The sequence below is a fragment of the Chionomys nivalis genome, chromosome X (genome assembly GCF_950005125.1).
Source record: "Chionomys nivalis chromosome X, mChiNiv1.1, whole genome shotgun sequence".
Lineage (NCBI taxonomy): Eukaryota > Metazoa > Chordata > Mammalia > Rodentia > Cricetidae > Chionomys > Chionomys nivalis.
The window spans coordinates 75,458,348-75,478,430 of NC_080112.1; the positions used below are offsets into that span (position 1 = coordinate 75,458,348).

Genomic DNA, 20,083 nt, shown 5'->3' on the forward strand with positions numbered 1-20,083 from the left:
CTAGATATGCATTCTATAGCCACCCCAGGAATGTTTTGTTTTGTTTTTTGGTTATCGAGACAGGGTTTCTCTGTGGTTTTGGAGCCTGTCCTGGAACTAGCTCTTGTAGACCAGGCTGGCCTCCCTCTGACCCCAGAGTGCTGGGATTAAAGGCGTGTGCCACCACCACCTGGCTATTTTTTAAAAAATACTTTTTAGAAACAGGGTTTCTCTCTATAACCCTGGCTGTCCTGGAACTTATTATGTAGATCAGATTGGCCTTGAACTCACAGAGACCCACCCACCAGCCTCTGTTTCCCGAGTGCTGGAATTAAAGGCGTGCTTTACCACACTCGGCCTTTAAAATTCTTCTCCTTCTTCTCCTCCTCTTTCTTCTTTTTTACAAAAACAAAACAAAACTTTTTTTTGCAGGCTTTCTCTAAATTTGGATTTATTTCAAGATTAAAAATTAAACTGAGCATAGTGGTGCACACCTTTAATCCCAACATTTGGGAGGCAGAGGCCAGCCTCAACTACATAGGCCAGACAGCACTACATAGAGCGACCCTGTCTCAACCATTCCTCCCAAAAATTACAAAAATAATTAAAAGTTAAACCAATTAGTATAGGTAATAGAAGACAGAAAATGAAAAATTTGAAGTGAGAATAGTTTGAAGTGAGACAGCTAACCCAAACCTCTGGAGTTTCAGCACCATCTTGAAGCTGGTGCCTTAAGTAAGGTTGGTGTCTTAGTTCTCTTTTGCAGAGTCCCAGAGTTTCCTCACTGTTGAGTAAATACTATTCTACGGCTCTTACGAAGCTTGAAACTACATTTCCCAAAGACCTTTCTTTTTCTTTGTAGGAAACAGGATCACTATTCTATAGGTCAATCCCAAATCTCGCGAGATCTCACCAAATACCGTACGGAATCTCCACTGGAAGCCATTTTGTTTTTCAGGGCTCTTTGCAAGGGTAGCTGGGTCGAATCTGCACAGAGGCAGCACCGGTCGTCACCGCAGTTCCATCTTTTCCGCGATGTTGCCCTTAGCCAAAAACGCACTAAGCCGTCTCCAAGGTGAGTGTGGGCGAGTTCTTACAGCAGCCGCGGATCTGTCTGTCCTCGTGCTCTCGTGCCCTTTTCTTCCCCAGCATCCTGCACTTTTAATTCTAGGTGCACAGTGCCCTGCATGGTCTCAAGTCCCTGGGAAGATAGCCACTCACTGCAAAGATAGCCGAGACAGTGGGTTTATCACCTCGTTGTGTTCCTAGCCTAGTTCTGCATTCTCAATCCTTCAGGGACCTATGATTTCCAGGAAGAACGCTTGGCGGACACCTGGCTCTCCTTAAGTGATGTTCTAAATTTTAGCTTTGGGACTGTATTTATTCGCTACCCCAAATAGATGAACTGATCCTACACTGTAACGGTGGTAGGAAGCTAAATCTACCTCACCTGGATTCATAGCAAGGGGAAACCGTAAGTGGTAGCCTGACAGCTTTAATCATCTGTAGGTTATCAACGGACTATTAACTATTGCGAAAACAATTGTGGTCAATTTTTCCTGTTTGAAAGTTAGGCAAGTACGTGGAAATTTGAGACTAGTATTATATATGAAGAACACACTGGATTGGAGGGAAAAAATCATTTTCATACTTGCTTTCCTTTGAAGGTGACCTTCAGTAATGTGAATAGAGGTGACCTTACACAACTATCTTTAGCTTGCTTCTCTAACCATGTTTTTATTTTACAGAGATAGTAGTGTAAGAAATTGTGTTCTAAACACTGAAGTACTTTCGGAATAGTTGAGAAAAATAGAAGCCCAACTGATGTTTTGTAAGCCAGTAACTGTGTTTATTATTTCTTTCATTTAGGGCAAATCATTTACCATTTTGAACTTGTTTTCTTGTTTTTGCAAAAGAGAGATTAGTAAATAATACATATTTCATAAGTTCGTTAACCAATATCTGATCAGTAAACAGCCCCTCTTTTTGTATAGAGGTAAATCAGAGTGTTGAAAACAACATTGGTTTGGTAATCTCAATTTATTTGATCTTTAAGTGATTTAGGGGTTTTTATCCCATGGGAAAAGGTGATCTTAAGGGGTTGTTTCTCAATGTGGAATTCCTGTACTCACCTCTAAGTGTTCTAGGAGCACAATACATTAAGACTTGTTTATGAATTTGCTTAGTCTGGATGTGGCTGTTTTCTGAGGGAGGGTCTCAAGTAGACTAGGCTAGCCTCCAACTTAATATGGAGCCAAAGATAATTTTCAACTTCTGATCCTTCTGCCTCTACTTCCCGTGTGCTGGGGATAACAGGTACTTAGCACCTTTAGAGACTTAAGTGTGAGTGTGCACACGCGTGCATGCATATGTGCATGTGCGGATGTTCGTGTGCACGCATGCTTGTGTTTCTGCAGCGTAGGGACGGAGTCCAGGAAATGTGGCAAGCACCACACCAACTGAGCTACACTTTTCTGGGTGTGACTGGCTAAAATGAAAGCTAAGTAAAACAGCTGAAGAACTACTATATAATGGTTAAGAAATTATCATGATTATACCCCATAGAGACTGTTATTATTTTATTTTTGGAAGGTGATGGGATTTTTAACCCAAAACTCTGCAACTGAACTATACCCCCAGCCTGAAACTATTACATTTTAAGTGTTAGTGGACAGCATTTTTGTTTTGCTTTTATTTTTGAAATGGTCTAGCATTAATCTGGCACTAAAATTGAGGGCAGTTCTTCTCCCTAAGCCTTCCAAGGGCTGAGAGTACAGGTGTGAACCACCACATCGCAAACCAGCATTGCTCTTTTCCCACTGTAGCTGCAAGCACCTTAAAACAATAAGGGCGTGATACCTAGGTTGGAAAGGAAAAAAAACCAAAACTGATAGTTTTTCTTGGTATTTACCACTTCTTTCCAGTTTTATTTCTTATTAACTTGCCTGTATACCTTGTTCTTCATCAAAACTCGATTGGCTTTCTGGCACAGTAGATCTATCTGTCAATTTTAATTCCACATTTCTACATCTATATAAACAGGTACTCAGTTAATTCTACTTTCTTGTACTACAGTGATTTTTGTCTTCATATATAATATTCACTTCTAGGCTAGAAACTGCCTAATGATAAAGTTTCTATCTTATACATTTTTATATATTCTATTTTTAAAATCATTTTTATTTTATGTGCATTGGTGTTTTTGCCTTCCTGTATGTTTGTGTGAAGATGTCAGATCCCCTGGAACTGGAGTTACAGATAGTTGTGAGCTGCCATGTGGGTACTGGGAATTGAACCCAGGTTCTCTAGAAGAGCAGTCAGTGTTCTTAACCACCAAACCATCTTTCTAGCCCCCATTCCTGTACACTATTTTTTTGAGACAGGGTCTCATGCATTCTAGGCTCACTCGTGATTCTGCCTCAACCTTCCAAGTGCTGGGATTACAAATATGCTTGCCTGCTTATATACTCTAATATAATTGAGCCTTATTACTAACTATTTTAAATTTTAGCTTACTATAGTTTGGAGTTATTTTGTTGTGATTTTAAGGCAATAAACATTGTGTGTGTATAAATCTGATAATTTTTGCTTCATTTTTCCTTGTATATTTTCAATTATTGAGCGATGTTGGGTAATTTTTAGTGAAAATTGAAGTCATAGGTATTCAAATCAGTGAATGGTATCCAATAAACCATTACTGATACGCACCTCCAATTTTTCTTTTCCTCCAACCACTTTTTTCTCCAACCATTTCCTGAGACAGGGTGTCACTGTATAGCTTACTATATAGATCAGACTGGACTTGAACTCACAGATATCTGCCTGCCTCTGCCGCTGCCTCTGCCTCTGGATAACTTCAATGAAAAGGTGTGTGCCATCATTCATGTCCTCCATTTTTTTTCCTGAAAGTTTTCAGGAATCCAAAAAAGTGAGAGTTGCGTGAAGAACATTGACCAATTATATTAACATTTTGTTATGTTTGTTTAATCCTGCTTCTGTCTCTGTGTCAGTTTATTTTATTCACACACACACACACACACACATATATATATATATATATATATATATATATATATATATATATATATAGAGAGAGAGAGAGAGAGAGAGAGAGCATCCCTGTGTAGCTCAGTCTAGCCTAGAATTCACTGTGTAGCCCACTTTGCTATTAAACTCATGGCAATCCTCCTGTCCATTTCCCAAGTGCTGAGATTACAGGTGTGAGCCCCAGGACCTAGCAGCTTATCTTATTTTCAGAGCATTTGAGAAGGTGCTTACCTGTTCTTGTTTTATTTTTTTTGTTTTTTGTTTTTGAGATAGGGTTTCCCTGTGTAGCCCTGGCTGTTCCAGAACTGTCTGTAGACCAGGCTGGCCTCAGACCCACAGAGATCTGCCTGTCTTTGCCTCTGGAGTACTCGGATTTAAGGTGTGCACCACCACCTCCAGGCCTCTTGTTCCTATGTGTAATGTGGTTAACATTTAGTTGAGTTGCATAGTAGTATGTAGAGTTTACTACCTTTGCTCTCCTGTTTGGCAGTTGTGTTTCCTCTGTTTTAATAATCGACACATATATTTCTGTGTTCTTTTTTTAAGTTCGAAGCATTCAGCAAGTGGTGGCAAGACACAGCCATCAGAAGCGGACACCGGATTTCCACGACAAATATGGAAATGCTGTATTAGCAGCTGGAGGCCTCTTCTGTATTTCTGCATGGACGTATGTAAGTACTTCAGTTAATTATTATTTTTTTGCAGTGCTAGATATTGACCCCTGGTCTCATACATGTTAGGCAAGTGCTCTGTCATTGAGCTATACTCTCAGACTCAGTGGTTCTTCATTTAAATGTTTTATTCTCATCTAGTCTATGTATTCTATGTTAAATTTCTAGTGAATGAACGATTTGAAAGACTATCTGATCATCCACCCATTGTCTTTATTTGCATTTAGCATTCATCCATCTTCTTAATGTTTCCAGTAACAAATTGCTTGTTGAGGCACAAGGCAGCCCTTTTCTAGATTGTGCAGCTGTTAGAAGGATCCTATTTGTGGATCCCAAGCATGATGGCATATGCCTGTAGTCCAGCCCATGAGAGACTTAGACAAGAGGATTGCAAGTGTGTGATCAGCCTGGGCTATATATTGTATATAGTGAGACCTTATCTCTAAAAAAGTTAAAAATTTAATGTTGAGTTAAATATGCTTCCCTTTATAATTATTGCAACACAGGAATTCTGACCTATCATATTTCCATATGATAGTCATCAGCTAGTAGTAGATTTCCGTCTTAGGTTGTAAAGCACATGCTTAACATGGACTGGGCCCTGGGTTCAATTCACAGCACCAGAAAAACAAACCAAACAAACAAAACCCAAAAACCATTAGCATAGTGTCTTTATTAATTTGTTAAGATTAAAACATCTGTAGGTGTATGGGTCAGACTTTTATTGTATATTTTCTGGATTTTCATATTTTGAGTCACCTTCCTGGACATACTTAAGTGATCAGATTTCCTTCTAAAATTCTGTAATCAGAACTGAGGCACAAGCCAAGTGTGGTGGTACATACCTGCAATCCCAGCACTTTGGATGCTGAGGCAAGTAGCTTAGGCTACATAGTTGACTTTGTCTCAAAAAAAAAAAAAAAAAAAAACCAAAAAACAACAACAAAAAAATTAAAACCCAAACCTGAGTATAATTTTCTTGATAGATGAAGTATAACTTGATTTCATACTCTAGAGATCTGCGTCTGTTGATTAACTTATTTTCTAGTTGCTCGATCTTCAAAAATGTAATTTTGAAATTTTAATAAATATATTTTGGGTGTAAGTGATACAAATTTCTTAGTGAAGTGACACACGTCTATAATTTCAATACTAGGGATGCAGGAGGATCAAGAGTCCAGGGTCATCTTCAGCTACATATCAAGTCTGAGGCCACCCTGATCTACATGGAACTGTTTCTCAATAAAACAAAAGGGACAACCCAATCCTTGCCTGAAAGTAAAGATAACTATTAATTTTGGTGCTGGGGATTGAACCCAAGGTCTTGTGTATCTAAGCATATTCATGCACCTTTAATGATCTATACCTCAGTGTGAAGTCAGATATTAAAATAAAATGAGTTCTCTTAGGTAGTTGTGGTGGACAGGCAAAATTTTGGAGGGGAAGAAAATGTAAAATATAATTATGAATTAAGAACAGCTTCAAAATTCATTTTCTCAGTCTTCTAGTCACATTCCAAGTATTTAACAGCCAGATGTGGCCAGCGATTCCTGTATTGGACAGTGTAGGTTTAGAACATTTACTTCAACTCTGAACGTTGGGTTAAGCAACCTGATCTGAAGAATTAGTACAGCAATTAGTTTTTTTTTTTTTTTGTTGTTGTTGTTGTTGTTTTTTGGTTTTTTTTTTTTTTTTTGAGACAGGGTTTCTCTGTGGTTTTGGAGCCTGTCCGGGAACTAGCTCTTGTAGACCAGGCTGGTCTCGAACTCACAGAGATCCGCCTGTCTCTGCCTCCCGAGTGCTGGGATTAAAGGCGTGCGCCACCACCGCCCGGCCAGCAATTAGTTTTGACTTCTATGAAAAGCACTATATCCCTGGTGACTTTCTGTTTGTTATTTACCTAAGGAGCAGAATTCTTTGTAATTTTGAAGAGTTTCCAAATTGAGAAAGTGGACTGTGGTTTAAATATGTATAACTGACAGCCTTTTAATTTTTACAGACAGCAACACAAATTGGAATAGAATGGAACCTGTCACCTGTTGGCAGAGTCACCCCCAAGGAATGGAGAGATCAGTAGTCATGCCAGCTGGTGCAATAATCAAGGAATTATTTCAAAACCAATCAATAAGTGATGCCAAGTCAAAGAATCATGTATTCCCTATAATATGGCATATTGAAGAAAAAATAAAGTACCTTTGAAACCTTCATTTTATGTTTTGCTTTCTTTGTAAATGAAGCCAAGTGTGATGACTTTTCATTTATCTAAGCATTGTATTTGAGTCAAACAGCTGACTATCTTAAAACAGCTTTTTTCTTTGAAGTGGTATGAGGGCAATCTGCTCTGAAAGGCAACTTTATAGTAAGCTGAAATCACAGCTAGTGAACAAATAACCACAGAACTGGGTCAAGAGGTTAGTCCAGATAGGTTATGCCTAGTATCCTCTACCTCATGGTTATATTTGGAGTTGGCATTAACTCCCTTCCTCTCCTGCTTGGAGAATTTAGACTGTCACTGAACCCAAGTGAATAGTGATCCTGTAAATATGAGCTAGATTTGCTAAAGACTAGCTCCTTAGCCCCTATAGCATATTCGCCTTAATTAGCTGGTGGATTTTCAGCATAATCCTTAATCCGTGGGGAGCATTTGTCACCTACTTCCTAGTTACTGTTGCCATAAAAATAAGAGTATCTGTTAATCATGCCTTTAAAGAGATAAATTTTGATACTTGACTCATTGGCCTTTCCTGTTGGTTTTCTGTAATTCTAGCAATATTAATGTAATATTTAGGTTTGGGGAATTGTTCTGAGTTTAGTATATGACACTGAACTTGCTGTGGAAGATGTCAACTAAACAAAATGTCAACTGAATCACTCCATTACTTTTGGTTAGAATTGTAGTCTGTAGTTACATTTATAAAATGCTTGAGTAAGCAAAACACGGAATTCCTGTCAAGGAATTTGTATTAAGTTTATTTAAGTTATTTGTATTAGTTAAGGTTAGAGACTTCTCAGAACCAAAACTGAGTTTTGGAAGTTGTCTTTAGCAATCTCTTAAATATATCTGCTAGCAATTCCACATTCTGCTTACTAAAAGATTGTAAGATTTGTACGTGGCAAGATTTGTAACTCTACTACTACTATTTGATAAATCTTAAGCTTGGTGTGGTGCCATATACCTTCAACCCCAGGACTCAAGGCAGGGAGGTAGGAGGATCACTCCAAGTTCCAGGCTAGTCAGATCCTACATAGTTGAGACCCTGTCTCCACCAAAAAACTTGAACATTTTTATGAAGTCTGTGGAAATGTTCAAACTAGTATTAAGCCATTCAAATACAAATTAATCTGAAATGTGATTAAACAAGAGACTTGGATGCCTTAACATGTTAGATCCTACACCTTTTAGCCTCAGAATTAGCATTCATTTATGGTGAGGTAAATGTCACTATGATTTGTTTTGTTCTGATGATTGTCAGCTGCGTGTAAGGTTTTACTTAATTTGTATTTGTGCCCACATTCACCACGGTGTACATGTGAGAGTCAGGACAACTTGCAGGAACAGGCTTTCATTTACCTGAAGGTTCTGGGGAATAAACTCAGGTTGTCAGATTCGGCAGCACATGCACTACCTACTGACTCATCTTGCATCCTTTGATGGGTTCCTTTAATACTACATAACCACTAGTAGAAATGGACGAGTTGTTCATTGATTCTTGCCCCACAACATTCTAACCTTGGTGCTTTCCTGTTACACTCAGCCAGGCAGATTCTACATTGCATGAAAATGGTGTCCGTTTTACCTCTTAGCATCTTACTTGGAATTTTATTATTACCTGGAGTTGGAAGGTCATTAAATTAACTTCTCTGTAATGTATTTCTATGGTTGAAGAATTGAGACAATTTACCTCAGAAGCACTGCTAATCCTTTATAAGGCTTTGAGGGACTATGAAGTACTTTTAGATTAAGGTGAATGTCATAAAATTCTGTTTTTAATTTTCCTCTGAAATGGAATTGCCATGTATTTTTTTGTTATTTGAATTTAAGCTTATCAAGTACAAAACATTTGCATTTTGAGAATACAGATGTTGCCTTTTTTAAAAATTAAGATTTACTTATGTATACAGTATTCTGTCTGCATGTTTACACGCATACCAGAACAGAGCACCAGACCTCATTACAGATGGTTGTGAGCCACCATGTGGTTTCTGGGAATTGAACTCAGGACCTATGGGAGAACACTCAACACTCTTGACCTTCAAGCCATTTTTCCAGCTCCCAGATGTTACCTTTTTTAAAGTTAAAAGATGAGCTCTTTATGTGTGCCACTGTGTGGAGGTAGGATACGGTGTTGGATACTCTGGAGTAGGAGTTAAAGCTGTTGTGTGCTGTTCTGGGAAGTAGTATTCTTAACCACAAGGCTATTTTCCCAGTCCTAGATGTTCTTTCCTTAGCCTGGCGACTTCGTTAAGAATATATTAATGTCAGCCCAGTGGTAGTGCATGCCTTTAGTCCCAGCACTCGGAAGGCAGAGGCAGGTGGCGGATCTCTGTGAGTTCGAGGTCAGCCTGATCTACAAGAGCTAGTTCCAAGGACAGGCTCCAAAGCTACAGAGAAACCTTGTCTCAAAAAAATAAAAAAATATATTAATGTCATACTGGAAGCAATTTGGAGGTACTTAATAATTCCCAGTAAACCTGAAACTTAAGACATTGTCTTATGAAAGCTCACTCAATATAGTAATCGTGAAAGGAATGTTAATATGCTTGAGCATTCATGGGCAGTAGAAAGGATGGAGACAAAGACGACATTTTAGAGTGATGTGGTAGGTGACAGAGAAACCAATATCTAGATTGACTAAAGAGCCAGCTGACTTGCTATCCTGCTTCTTTACAACTGGTTTCCTGGTTCCTACCATTGAGTGAGTTTTATTTAATACTTGAACAACAATTGTGTTGAGGGGGCAAATGTGTATCAAATGGCCAAAGGTATAAACCATGTGAGTAGTGATATTTTTTGTTCGTGAATTTCTTTGAGTTTAACACCAATCATCTTTAAGCTATAACTCAGTTTGTTGATATTTGGGAGCTCATTTAAGTCACCTTAGTTTCCTTAAAAAATTAATTTTAGAAAAAACTCTGTGTATATATGTGTGGGTATGTGCACATTTGGGTGTGGTGGCCTTGGAGTTCAGAAGAGGGTGTTGGGTCCCATGGAGCTATAGTTACAGGTGGTTGTGAACTACCCAGTGTCAATGTTGGGAACTGAATTTGGGTCCTCTACAAGAACAGCATGTGCTTTTAACCACCGAGCCATCACTCCAGCTCCTTTTTATTTAAAAAGTTTATTTTATTGCATGTATTTATTTGTGGGTGTGCTGTATGCACTATATAAAGCCCAGGTGTGAAGACGAGAGGACAACTTGTGAGAGTTCTCTCCCTCCACCAGGGATAGAGCTCTTAGGTCAGTAGGTTTGGTGGTATTTTCACCTGTAGGGGATTAAACTCAAGGAATTGTCAGCCACTGTGGTCTACATACCTCCAACCCCATTGTATAATATTTTAAAAAAGATAATCGTGTGTGTTTCTGAGCGTGTCTGCGCGCGCTCGCGCCAGTATGCACTACAGCATGTATGTGGGGTTAGAGAACAGTTTGCAGCAGCTTTCTGTCATCTGTCATTTGGGTAGATTATTTTTTTCTGTGTATAGGAAGGAGTGTTTTGCTTCCTTGTACATCTGTGCACCAGATATAGGCAGTGCCCTAGAAGGCCAGAAGAGGGCATCAGATTCCCGTGAACTGGAGTAACAACTGGTTGTGAGCTGCCTTTATTTCTCTGGAAGTCAGTGCTCTTAAATACTGAGCTATGTCTGCAGCATGGAGGGAAAAAAATCTTTTTTGAGACAGGATTTTACTCTATACCCCAGTCTGGTCAGGAACTCACTCTGTTGCCCAGACTGGTTGCAACTCGCCACCCTTTCAAGCGCTGGGAATACAGCGAACTGGGAAGGACGAACTATATAGAAGGTTTATGGCAAGTTCTTTTTGTTCTTCACGTACTTTTTTCCCCTTTTTGTTGAGTTTGCACTAGGCACTGGGGTCGGGAGACAAGGAGGACGGCAAGCGCCTGACCCATCTCAGGCGAAGCTACGTGCGGGCAGCAGGGGGCGCACGGAGCTCAGGGCACGCGCTCCGTTTCACGTGACGTGGACCATTATTCCCCAGTCGGTCCAGCTTCCGGGCTCCGGCATCACCCGGAAGTGGGGGCCTCGGAGGAGGGCGGGGCAAAGGCTGCTGGCTGGGAGGCTGGGGCTGGGAAAGCCATCGAGGGAGGAGCTGCCGCCGCTGGCGCCTAGACTCTTCTGTGTGTGCGAGCGCGGAGGCTGCAAGCGGTTTGATCGCTGCCTCCCCGCGGTGTGCCGGAGCTCGAACCCCAGCCCTGGAAACCCAGGTGAGTCCCACAGCGGCTTCCCGTCGGTGACTTCATTGCAGGGGCCGTTTTGTTAGTTGTTCTACTGTCCAGAGTGGTGAGAAGGTCACAAGCTGGGGCAGTCTCTAAACTCCTTCACAACTCACACACGTAGGCTTTACCCTCCCAACCAGGACAGAGAAGGGAGATTGGGTCCTGATTTATGTCACTTTGTTGTGCTGTCCTGGAGAGGGTATTCTGATCGTCTGTGGCCTGTGTTAATTGTGGACACTAGAAGGTCTGCCCGTACTGGAATTCTTGTGGACTGGGATCTTTGCTTAGTGGCATCCCTTTCTACTTTAGAAACTGAGCTTCTGAAGACCACCGTCATTGGCTAAATGTTTTTCGAAAACGGGCATTTGGCTTCTTGTCACGCTTTGGGAGCTTAAACTAAACGGAGTCTCGTCCCCCTCGTTTTGTTCTTTGTGCTGTTTCTAGTAAAGTTACAGCCACCGCTGTCCCACCCTGCGACACCTTTCCGAGGCTCTTCCTCTGTCCCTTTTCCCCTCTTCCTCTTCCCCTTCTCAGTGCTGGGGGTTGGATTCAGTACCTACCACATGCTGGGTTGCATCTTACTTTTGACAATTTTTGCTGTGGGTACCGAGGTTATTTTAAACTCTGGCAACACTCATGTTTTACAAGCCAATATTTTTCTAGGATTTGAACTTTGTTTTAATTATAGCCTCATTATTTAGTAATAAGGCTTTGTATTGAGACAGCGTGTGAAGAACATTGAATTAGTTGATACTGAGGTGTGAGGGATGAGGCGATGCCAGATTGAGACAGTTCTTGGACTCAAAAGAGTTTGCAATCAATTAAGTCAAATTTAGCTATGAAGAGCGTGGGTTCTAGCAGCCCCACTAACTGGATAAACAACTTAGGTGGTTTATACCATCCCTCGTAATGAACGGTTATTTTGAGCAGAGATTTTAGTTTGTTAATTTCAAGCTTTCTTGCATCTATGGTAATCACATGAAGGTTTTGTTGTTGTACTTTAGTGTCCCGCAATGAAGTAGGAAAGAAACACACAATCACTTAAAAACTCACTAACATACATTACAACCAGGAAATCAATAAGGATGTATAGAAATAAGCATTTGAGCTGGGTCTGGAAAAGTGGATAGGACTTGGCTCTGTAGGAATGGGAGAATAGTCCAAGTAGAAAAATACTGGGAAGATCACGCTGTATATCAATGTCTCTATTTCTAACAAACACCCTTTCAAGATTTCAAGAGAAAAAAAAAGAACAAGGGCTGAGGAAGTAGTTAGGTGATAAGAGTGTTGTCCTCCCACAGCGAAGGCCCAGGGCTCTATCCTTGAATAAAGTAAAAATACAAAAGAGCTCATGAAGGATGGTCATATAGAATCAATTGTTAATCTACAAAAATAGAAATGATAAACATAGTGAATGTATGAGGTTTAATTGGTAATGTGACCCCAGATTTAAAAGACACAAAAGTATGTAGGCATGGTTTGTGTGTGGGAGCAAGTCTTGCCTTCCCCTCATTATGTTTCTTCGTTGAACCTCAGTACTTAATTCTGATTATTGTGCCTTAATTCGCAATAACTAAAAGTAATATTGGCAACTGGGTGTGGTGGCAAACTCCTTTGGTCCCAGCATTTAGGAGGCACAGGCCAGTGGATCTCTGAGTTCAAGGCCAGCCTAGTCTACAGATCTAGTTCCAGGACAGCCAGGACTACACAGAGAAAGCCTGTCTCAAAAAAAAAAAAAAAATCGTTGGCACCGGGTAACCTTTTTTAAATCCAGAAGCTGTTCTAATTTTCCCTCAAGGAATTCTTGCATTTCTCCTCCAATTGATTTCTCTCCTCATCTTGATAATGTAATGAAAACATTTCAAACCAGTGGCAGATCTTGATTTGTGGCCTCAAGCCAATGATAAACACTATTTTTTTTTTCCTGAAGGGTAGGTGAATATCTTTTTTTCTTTTTTTTTTTTTTGAGACAGGGTTTCTCTGTGTAGCTCTGGCTGTTTGGAACTCACTCTGTAGACCAGGCTGGCCTTGAACTCACAGAGGTTCACCTCCTTCTGCCCCCTTCTTAGATATCAATGTTTTATTATTCGAGGGAAATATTTCCTAGGACTTAAGTAAAAATAAGAGTGAGGAAGATAGCTAGTAAATCATGACTAGAGAGTATTTTAGTTAAAACTACTACCATTCTGACAATTGTAAATCTTTTGCTTCTTGATCTCAGTCTGTAGGGTGACTTAATGTGGTATAACTTATTTCTGGGTGTGGTGGCATACTTAATTCCCAGCACTTCAGAGACCAAGTCAGTAATATTAAGAATTTGAGGCCAGCCTAGGCTACATAGCCAGACCTCATCTCAAAGAAACAAAACAAAACAAGAAAACTTGTATACTTAACTTATTGAGGTAATATGGCAAGGAAAGTACCAATATTAACTTAGAATGGGTGTTGTAGAATAGGTGCTGTGTTTCTGATTTCATAGATATGTTCCTACGTTGTCCTGCATTGTCAGCAAATTGATTTCCTCAATTATGTGAGTTCAAGTATGATAGATCTCACTGATTTTCACAAATACTTCTTTTCTTGATAGAAATGAGGAGAAAATATCCCAATTTTGAACTGATTATATGGACATTATTTGCATGTTGTTTGTTTGGGATTATACAGCTATGTCTAGGTGAAAAAAATCCTAATTCTTACTGTACCTAGTGTAGAAGTGCAGTTTTCCACATGTATAATCAGAAGTGCATTTAAATGGCTTACTTCACACGGCGGGGATACTGTTTTAGCCTGGCTATTTACACCTGCTGAGTTTGTTCATAAAACGCAGCATGCTTGCTCTGTGCTGTTGTGGTTGCTGCTGCTCCTGCATATGCAATTGATGTCACAACTCAAGCAGACAGGAAAGGAAAAAACTTGAATCACTTCCCTCTTCCACTCCTGGTGGACAGTTTGCAGAGCTCTATGTGTCTCTTAACATTAGAAAGAAAATAATTTCTGTTCTTCCTCTCTCTCTCTGTCTGTCTGTTTTTCATGTTTTGGTGGTGAGTATTGAATCAAGTCTTCAGGTACTTGCTCGCCAAGTACTTTCCCACTGAGTTATATATATATAGTCCTACTCTCCGTCCTCCTTGTTTTTTTCCTCTCTCTCTTTCTTTCTTCCTTTCTCTCTCTCTCTCTTTCTTTCTTCCTTTCTCTCTCTCTCTCTTTCTTTTTGAGACAGGGTTTCTCTGTGTATCAGCTCTAGCTGTCCTGGAACTTGCTCTGTAGACCAGGCTGGCCTCGAACTCAAAGAGACCCACCTGCTTCTGTCTCCTGAGTGTTGGGATTAAGGACTTTTTTTCTTTTTTAAAATAAGAATTTAAATTTTATTTACTTATATGTGCCTGTCTTTATTTACATGTATGTAGTGCTAGGAATTGCACATCCTACACAAAAGCTCTACCACTGAGCTCTATCCCCAGCCCTACTTTGTTATTTTTGAGACAATCTCACTAAGTAACCTCAGCTGGCTTGACAGTCACTATACAGCCCTGACTGGCTGTGAACTTCTAATCCTTTTTCCTCAGCTTCCCACTTACTAAGATAAAAGGCCTGAGTCATCAAGAAAGCCGAGTTCTGCTTTCTTGGGCTTTTGTCCTATATTTGCTATATCCCGCTCCGGAGAAAGAAAAATGGAAAGGGCTTCTATTAAGGCCTGAAAAACCATCAAAAAAGGTCAGAACAGAGAAAAAGAACTGAAAAGTCAACAACTCCCTCTAAAATACAGAACTCTGTAGGAGAAATTTGTAGTTACTGGTGTGATAAAGTTTCTTAAAAGTGGCTGCTAAGGGGTTTGGATGTAGGTCAGTCATAGAGCATGTGCCTAACATGTGAGAATCCCAGCTTTCAATCCTTGGCACATGGAAACGTTGGCCTTACAGCTAACCAATAGTTATAAAGAGCTCGGTTGTTAAGAGTTACAAGTGTGTGTGATCTCCTTTGAGGTGGCATAATGAAAGGTATCTAACATCGTTTTGAGACAGGATCTCATTAACTGGTCTGGATGGTCCTGCGGCTCACTGTGTAACCCTGGCTGACCTCAAATTTGAGATCCTCCTGTACTTGCCTCCTGATTGCTGGAATTATGGGCACGCACCACCACTACAATGCCTGGCTTGTCTAACTTTTCTTTTGATAAAATCATTTGCTCTAAAGATTATGGCAATGTTGATTCTTTTTCCTCTTTTTTGTGAAGCTAAATATATAGCCTACTTTATGCTAGACAAACACTCTTCCTCTGAACTCCAACTCTAATAGAACTCCTATTAATAATAATTAGAATTAATTCAATTCTATATTAATATTAAATTTTTAGTGTATTAGTAAACATAATAGCAAGTTTAGGGTATAATTATAAATATAGTACTAAAATATTAATATTAGTGCCATTTGAATTGACACTAATATTAATATTAGTTTAGCTTGTTTAAAATTAAATTAAACAGTTAAAATTAGCTTGTTTCATTTTTATAAAAATGTTCTTTCCTTTCTTTCCTTCCTTCCTTCTTTGTTTTTTCTTTTTTTGATTTTTCGAGATAGGATTTCTCTGTGTAATAGCCCTAACTGTCCTGGAACAATCTCTGTAGTCCAGGCTGCCCTCAAACTCACAGAGATCTGCCTGCCTCTGCCTCCTAAGTGCTGGGATTAAAGGTGTGTGCACCACCACTGCCTGGCTATTTCACTTTTCTTTAAAATTATTTTTGGTTTAATTTATGTGTTTGTGTGTTTTCTCACACATGTGTGTATGCTGTATGTGTTTAGATAGTTGTGAAGTCTAGAGGGCATAGGATTCCCTGGAACTGGAGTTATGGAGAGTTGGAAGCTTGCTGATATGAATACTGGGGACCAAATTTTGGTTTCTGCAAGAGTTACCGGTACTTTTAATTGCCGAGCTATCTCTTTTGGCATCTCTTTAAAAAAAATATATTTGCCAGGTGGTGGTGGGTCACACCTTTAATTCCAACATTCAGGAGGCAAAGGTAGGCAGATCTCTGTGAGTTTGATGTCAGCCTGGTCTACAGAACAGGTTCCAGGACAACCTAGGTTTTATAGAGAAACTGTCTCAAAAAATGTAAAGAAATCATTTTATTTTTATTTCTGTGTATATGTACACATGTATGCAGGTTCCTGAGGAGGTTCAGAGAAGGCATGGGATCCTATGGAGCTGGATTTACAGGCGGTTGTGAGCCTCCAGATTTGGGTGCTGGGAACTGAGCCTTGGGCCTCTGTAAGAGCTGTATAAGCTCTGAACTACATAGCTCTTTTTTTCCCCTTTGAGAAAGGGTTTTATTCCAAGCCAAGGTTTTCTGGAACTTACTATGTAGCCTGTTTCAGCTCCCAGGTGTTGGGACTGCAGGTGTGAGTTGCCATGCCTAAATTTTGTTTTGAGATTGGTTCTCTTGTAGTCCAGGCTGGTTTGAGTTCAGTGGTAACCAAGGATGATTTGAACTCCTAATCCTCCTGCCCCTACCTCCCAACGCTGGGATTACAGGCCTGAATCATCACTCCTAGCTTCCTATTTTAAGGTTAATTCAGCTATTAAGTTTTAGTTCCAATTTATAGCCACAATATCTTTTTCCCCCAGAGGCAGGGTTTCTCTGTGTACATCTGGCTATAGCCACAATATCTTGATAGTAGTTTTAAATCACAAGTATAAATACCTTATGTATCAATTCTATATCTTCAAATATTGTGTATTTTGAGCACATATATTTCTAGCTGGGTCTTTTAATTTGGGCTATGGGAACCATGTAGTCTTCAGGTATTTTTTTCCTTTTGATTTTTTGATAATGTGTTTCCCTTTGTAGACCATGGTGCTTAGAACTCACTGTGTACTCAGAATGGCCTTGAATTCAGTGGCATCCTCCTGCTTTTGTGCTTTCAGTATACTTAGACTTAGCTTTTTTTTTTTTTTACAAATTTATTTATTTTTATTTTATATGCATTGGTGTTTTGTCATGGATGTCAGGTCCCCTGGAACTGAAGTTGCAGACAGTTGTGAGCTGCCATGTGCGTGCTAGGAATTGAACCTGGATCCTCTGGAAGTGCAGTCAGTGCTCTTAACCACCGAGCCATCGCTCCAGCCTAGATCTAGCTTTTTAAATGTTTTTAAATCTTTAATCTACTGAGTGATGATTGCTAACAGATTTATTTTCTTTTTCTAAAGCATTTATTTATTTATTTAATGCACATTGAGCTTTTGCCTGCCTGCATGTTTGTGTGAGCATTTTGGATCCACCAGAACTGGTGTTACAGGCACTTGCTTGTTGCCATGTGGGTGCTGGGAATCAAACCTGGGTTCTCTGGAAGGACAGTCAGTGCTCTTAACAGCTGAGTCATCTCTCCAGCCCCCATAGATTTATTTTCTACATTGTATAATTTGACATTTAGTGCAAAAGTCTGATTAGACTTGTTTTAAGAGTTTGTCCACGGTGATTATTAAAAATATAACCCACAAATTCCCATATCTTAACTCTAGAACATGTGCTAAGGCACAGGATCTTAAATCTTTTTATGTAGTTTTTGAGACAGAGTTTCAATGTGTAGGCTGGGTTGGCCTTGGATTTGGAATTCTGCTACCTTAACCTCCCCAGTGCTGCAATCATAGGCCCCATGCCCTTGCAGTACTTATTTTTATGCATATAAATGATAGGGACCAGAACAGTTTGGTCTGAAAAAGCAATCTCATACTTTGTCTATTGTTTGTACTTTGGTAGGGGTAATATTTTTAGGTTCTGAGGATGAATCGTGGGCTTTGTACATGCCAGGCAAGCTCTGTGCACTGGACTGAATTGCCAGCCCAAGACTAGCTGTATGTCATAATAGCAGATTCTATTCCCAGACATAGCATGTGGATAAATTAGGGTTTCAAAACACTCAATCTTGGCTTCAAAGTCTATGCCCTTATTTAACATAGGGGAATTGTAATTTTTTTATCATTGTTATTTTGAGACAATAGTTTTGCTGTGTTGCTTTGGCTTGTTCCAGACTTCTCAGTTCAAGCAATTTTCCCACTTTAGCCTCTCAAGTAATTGTGATTGGTACCCTCCACCATACCCAGTTAAGATGTATCTATCTATAGTCAGTCTGTCTGTCTGTCTGTCTATCTATCTATCTATCTATCTATCTATCTATCTATCTATCTATCTATCTATCTATCCATATATAGTCTTACTGTATAGGCTAGGCAGATTTACAGGCAGGAAGTATGATTTGAAAGCACACAGGTAAACCAAGAGTGCTTGCACATTACTATAATACTAGCACTGGGAGGTAGAAGCAAGAGGATCAAGAGTTCAGTCCCATGTTGTAGGAAGTTGGAGGCCAGTGTATGTATGGATATGAGAGTCTATCTCAAAACAAAACAAAACAAAACAAAGATGAAAAAATATCCCAAGCAAAAACTACACATAGACAAGAACTGGATGTGGCAGCTTACATTTATAATCCTAGCATTTAGAGAGCCAAAGCAGGAGAATTGCCTGAATTTGGGGCAAGCAAACTTGGACTAAATAATGAATTCCAGGCTTCCCTAAGCTACAGTGAAAGTCTCTGCAGGAAAAATTGTAATAGCTCATTTCCTTGTTACCTTCATCTAATTTCAAAAGAAAGGACCCATAGTTTCCTTTTTCTTTTCTTTTTCTTTTCTTTTTTTTTTTTTTGTCAGAATCTCACAATGTCTATAAGGCTGGCCTTTAATTCACAGAGATCCTCTTGACTCTGCAGGGATTAAAGGAGTGTGCCAGTACCACTGACATGTTTTCCTGTCTTTATAGTAAACTTGGCCACACTTCGCTATTATCATATAATAATGTATAGAATTGAACTGTTCTGAAAGAAAGTACAGTAGAACTTAATAAGCGAGTACAGGTCATAACATTCCCAGTTACATTTCTTGGATCCAGTGGATATATTCTCTTGCTACTTTAAGCACCTTAAGTCACTGTTGTATTACAATGTTGTGTTGTTAGAGGGAGGCACTATAACATCATGTTAAAAGTGGGGACTCTGGCCTCAAACTTTCTGGGTTGGAATCCTTGTTCCTCTGCTCACTGCTGGTATAGGTATTCTTACCCTTCTTCGAATTTGTAAAGTGGGGATAATAACAGTACTTACCTCCTAGGATTGGCAATGAGTTAACACTTAGAATGCTTTAAGAACAGTGCCAGGTGGCAGTGGCGCACACCTTTAATCCTAGCACTTGGGAGACAGAGGCAGACGGATCTCTGAGTTTGAGACCATCCTGGTCTACAGGATTCCAGGACATAGCCAGGGCTACATAGAAACCCTGTCTCAGAAAAACCAAAACCAAAATAAAAAAAGTGTTTGGCAAGTAGTAAAAACATGCAATAAATTTCAGTTACTACTATTATTATTTTAATGTGTTATTCATTGTAAAAGTAATTTTAGCAACCTATGTAATAAAATTATAAATTATAGTTCTTCTCCACTATCAATTTAGTAGACTGTAAGAGCTATATATTAATCAATACCCACAAGCAATAATTAATTTCTACATTATGCCACAGAAAAGGGAAAACTGGATTTGGGAGCCAGAAGCCAACAGCACACCTACTATTTGAACATGTGACATGCATCCTGGAACTCATGCTAACCAGCAGATAAATCACCATGATGCAGTCGTTCTAGTTCCCTACCATGAAAACCTGTAACAATTGCTTATGTAATCAGCAAGCCACAAACTCCAGGGCATCAAGATTTTCCAGATGCTTTCCTAAATTGCCAAATGCTCGATCACAGTTCTGCTTAATGAGTTTTGAAATGGAAAATGTCAGCAAGCAAAGAGGCCTGGACATCTCTAACATGGTGAGCAAAAATAACTATTCTCACGAAGTTGGTGTAGATGGGATTCTCATGCATTTCATCTGTATG

At 39.5% G+C, this 20,083-nt stretch overlaps 2 protein-coding genes across 3 annotated transcripts in view; both read left to right on the forward strand.

The window, feature by feature from the left end:
* The first annotated feature begins 909 nt into the window (after positions 1-909).
* LOC130867935 (cytochrome c oxidase subunit 7B, mitochondrial) lies at positions 910-6,898 on the forward strand. Its single transcript, XM_057760156.1, has 3 exons — positions 910-1,054; positions 4,573-4,697; positions 6,697-6,898. Exons 1-3 carry the CDS (start codon positions 1,015-1,017, stop codon positions 6,772-6,774), a joined length of 243 nt encoding a protein of 80 aa, XP_057616139.1. The 5' UTR covers positions 910-1,014; the 3' UTR covers positions 6,775-6,898.
* A 4,167-nt stretch (positions 6,899-11,065) lies between these two features.
* Positions 11,066-20,083, forward strand: part of Atp7a (ATPase copper transporting alpha) — a 112,886-nt gene continuing 103,868 nt past the window's right edge. For both annotated transcript variants that reach the window (XM_057759037.1, XM_057759036.1), the window contains exon 1: positions 11,066-11,140. The gene's annotated coding sequence lies outside the window, so the exon portion shown is untranslated. The remainder of the gene's footprint in view (positions 11,141-20,083) is intronic.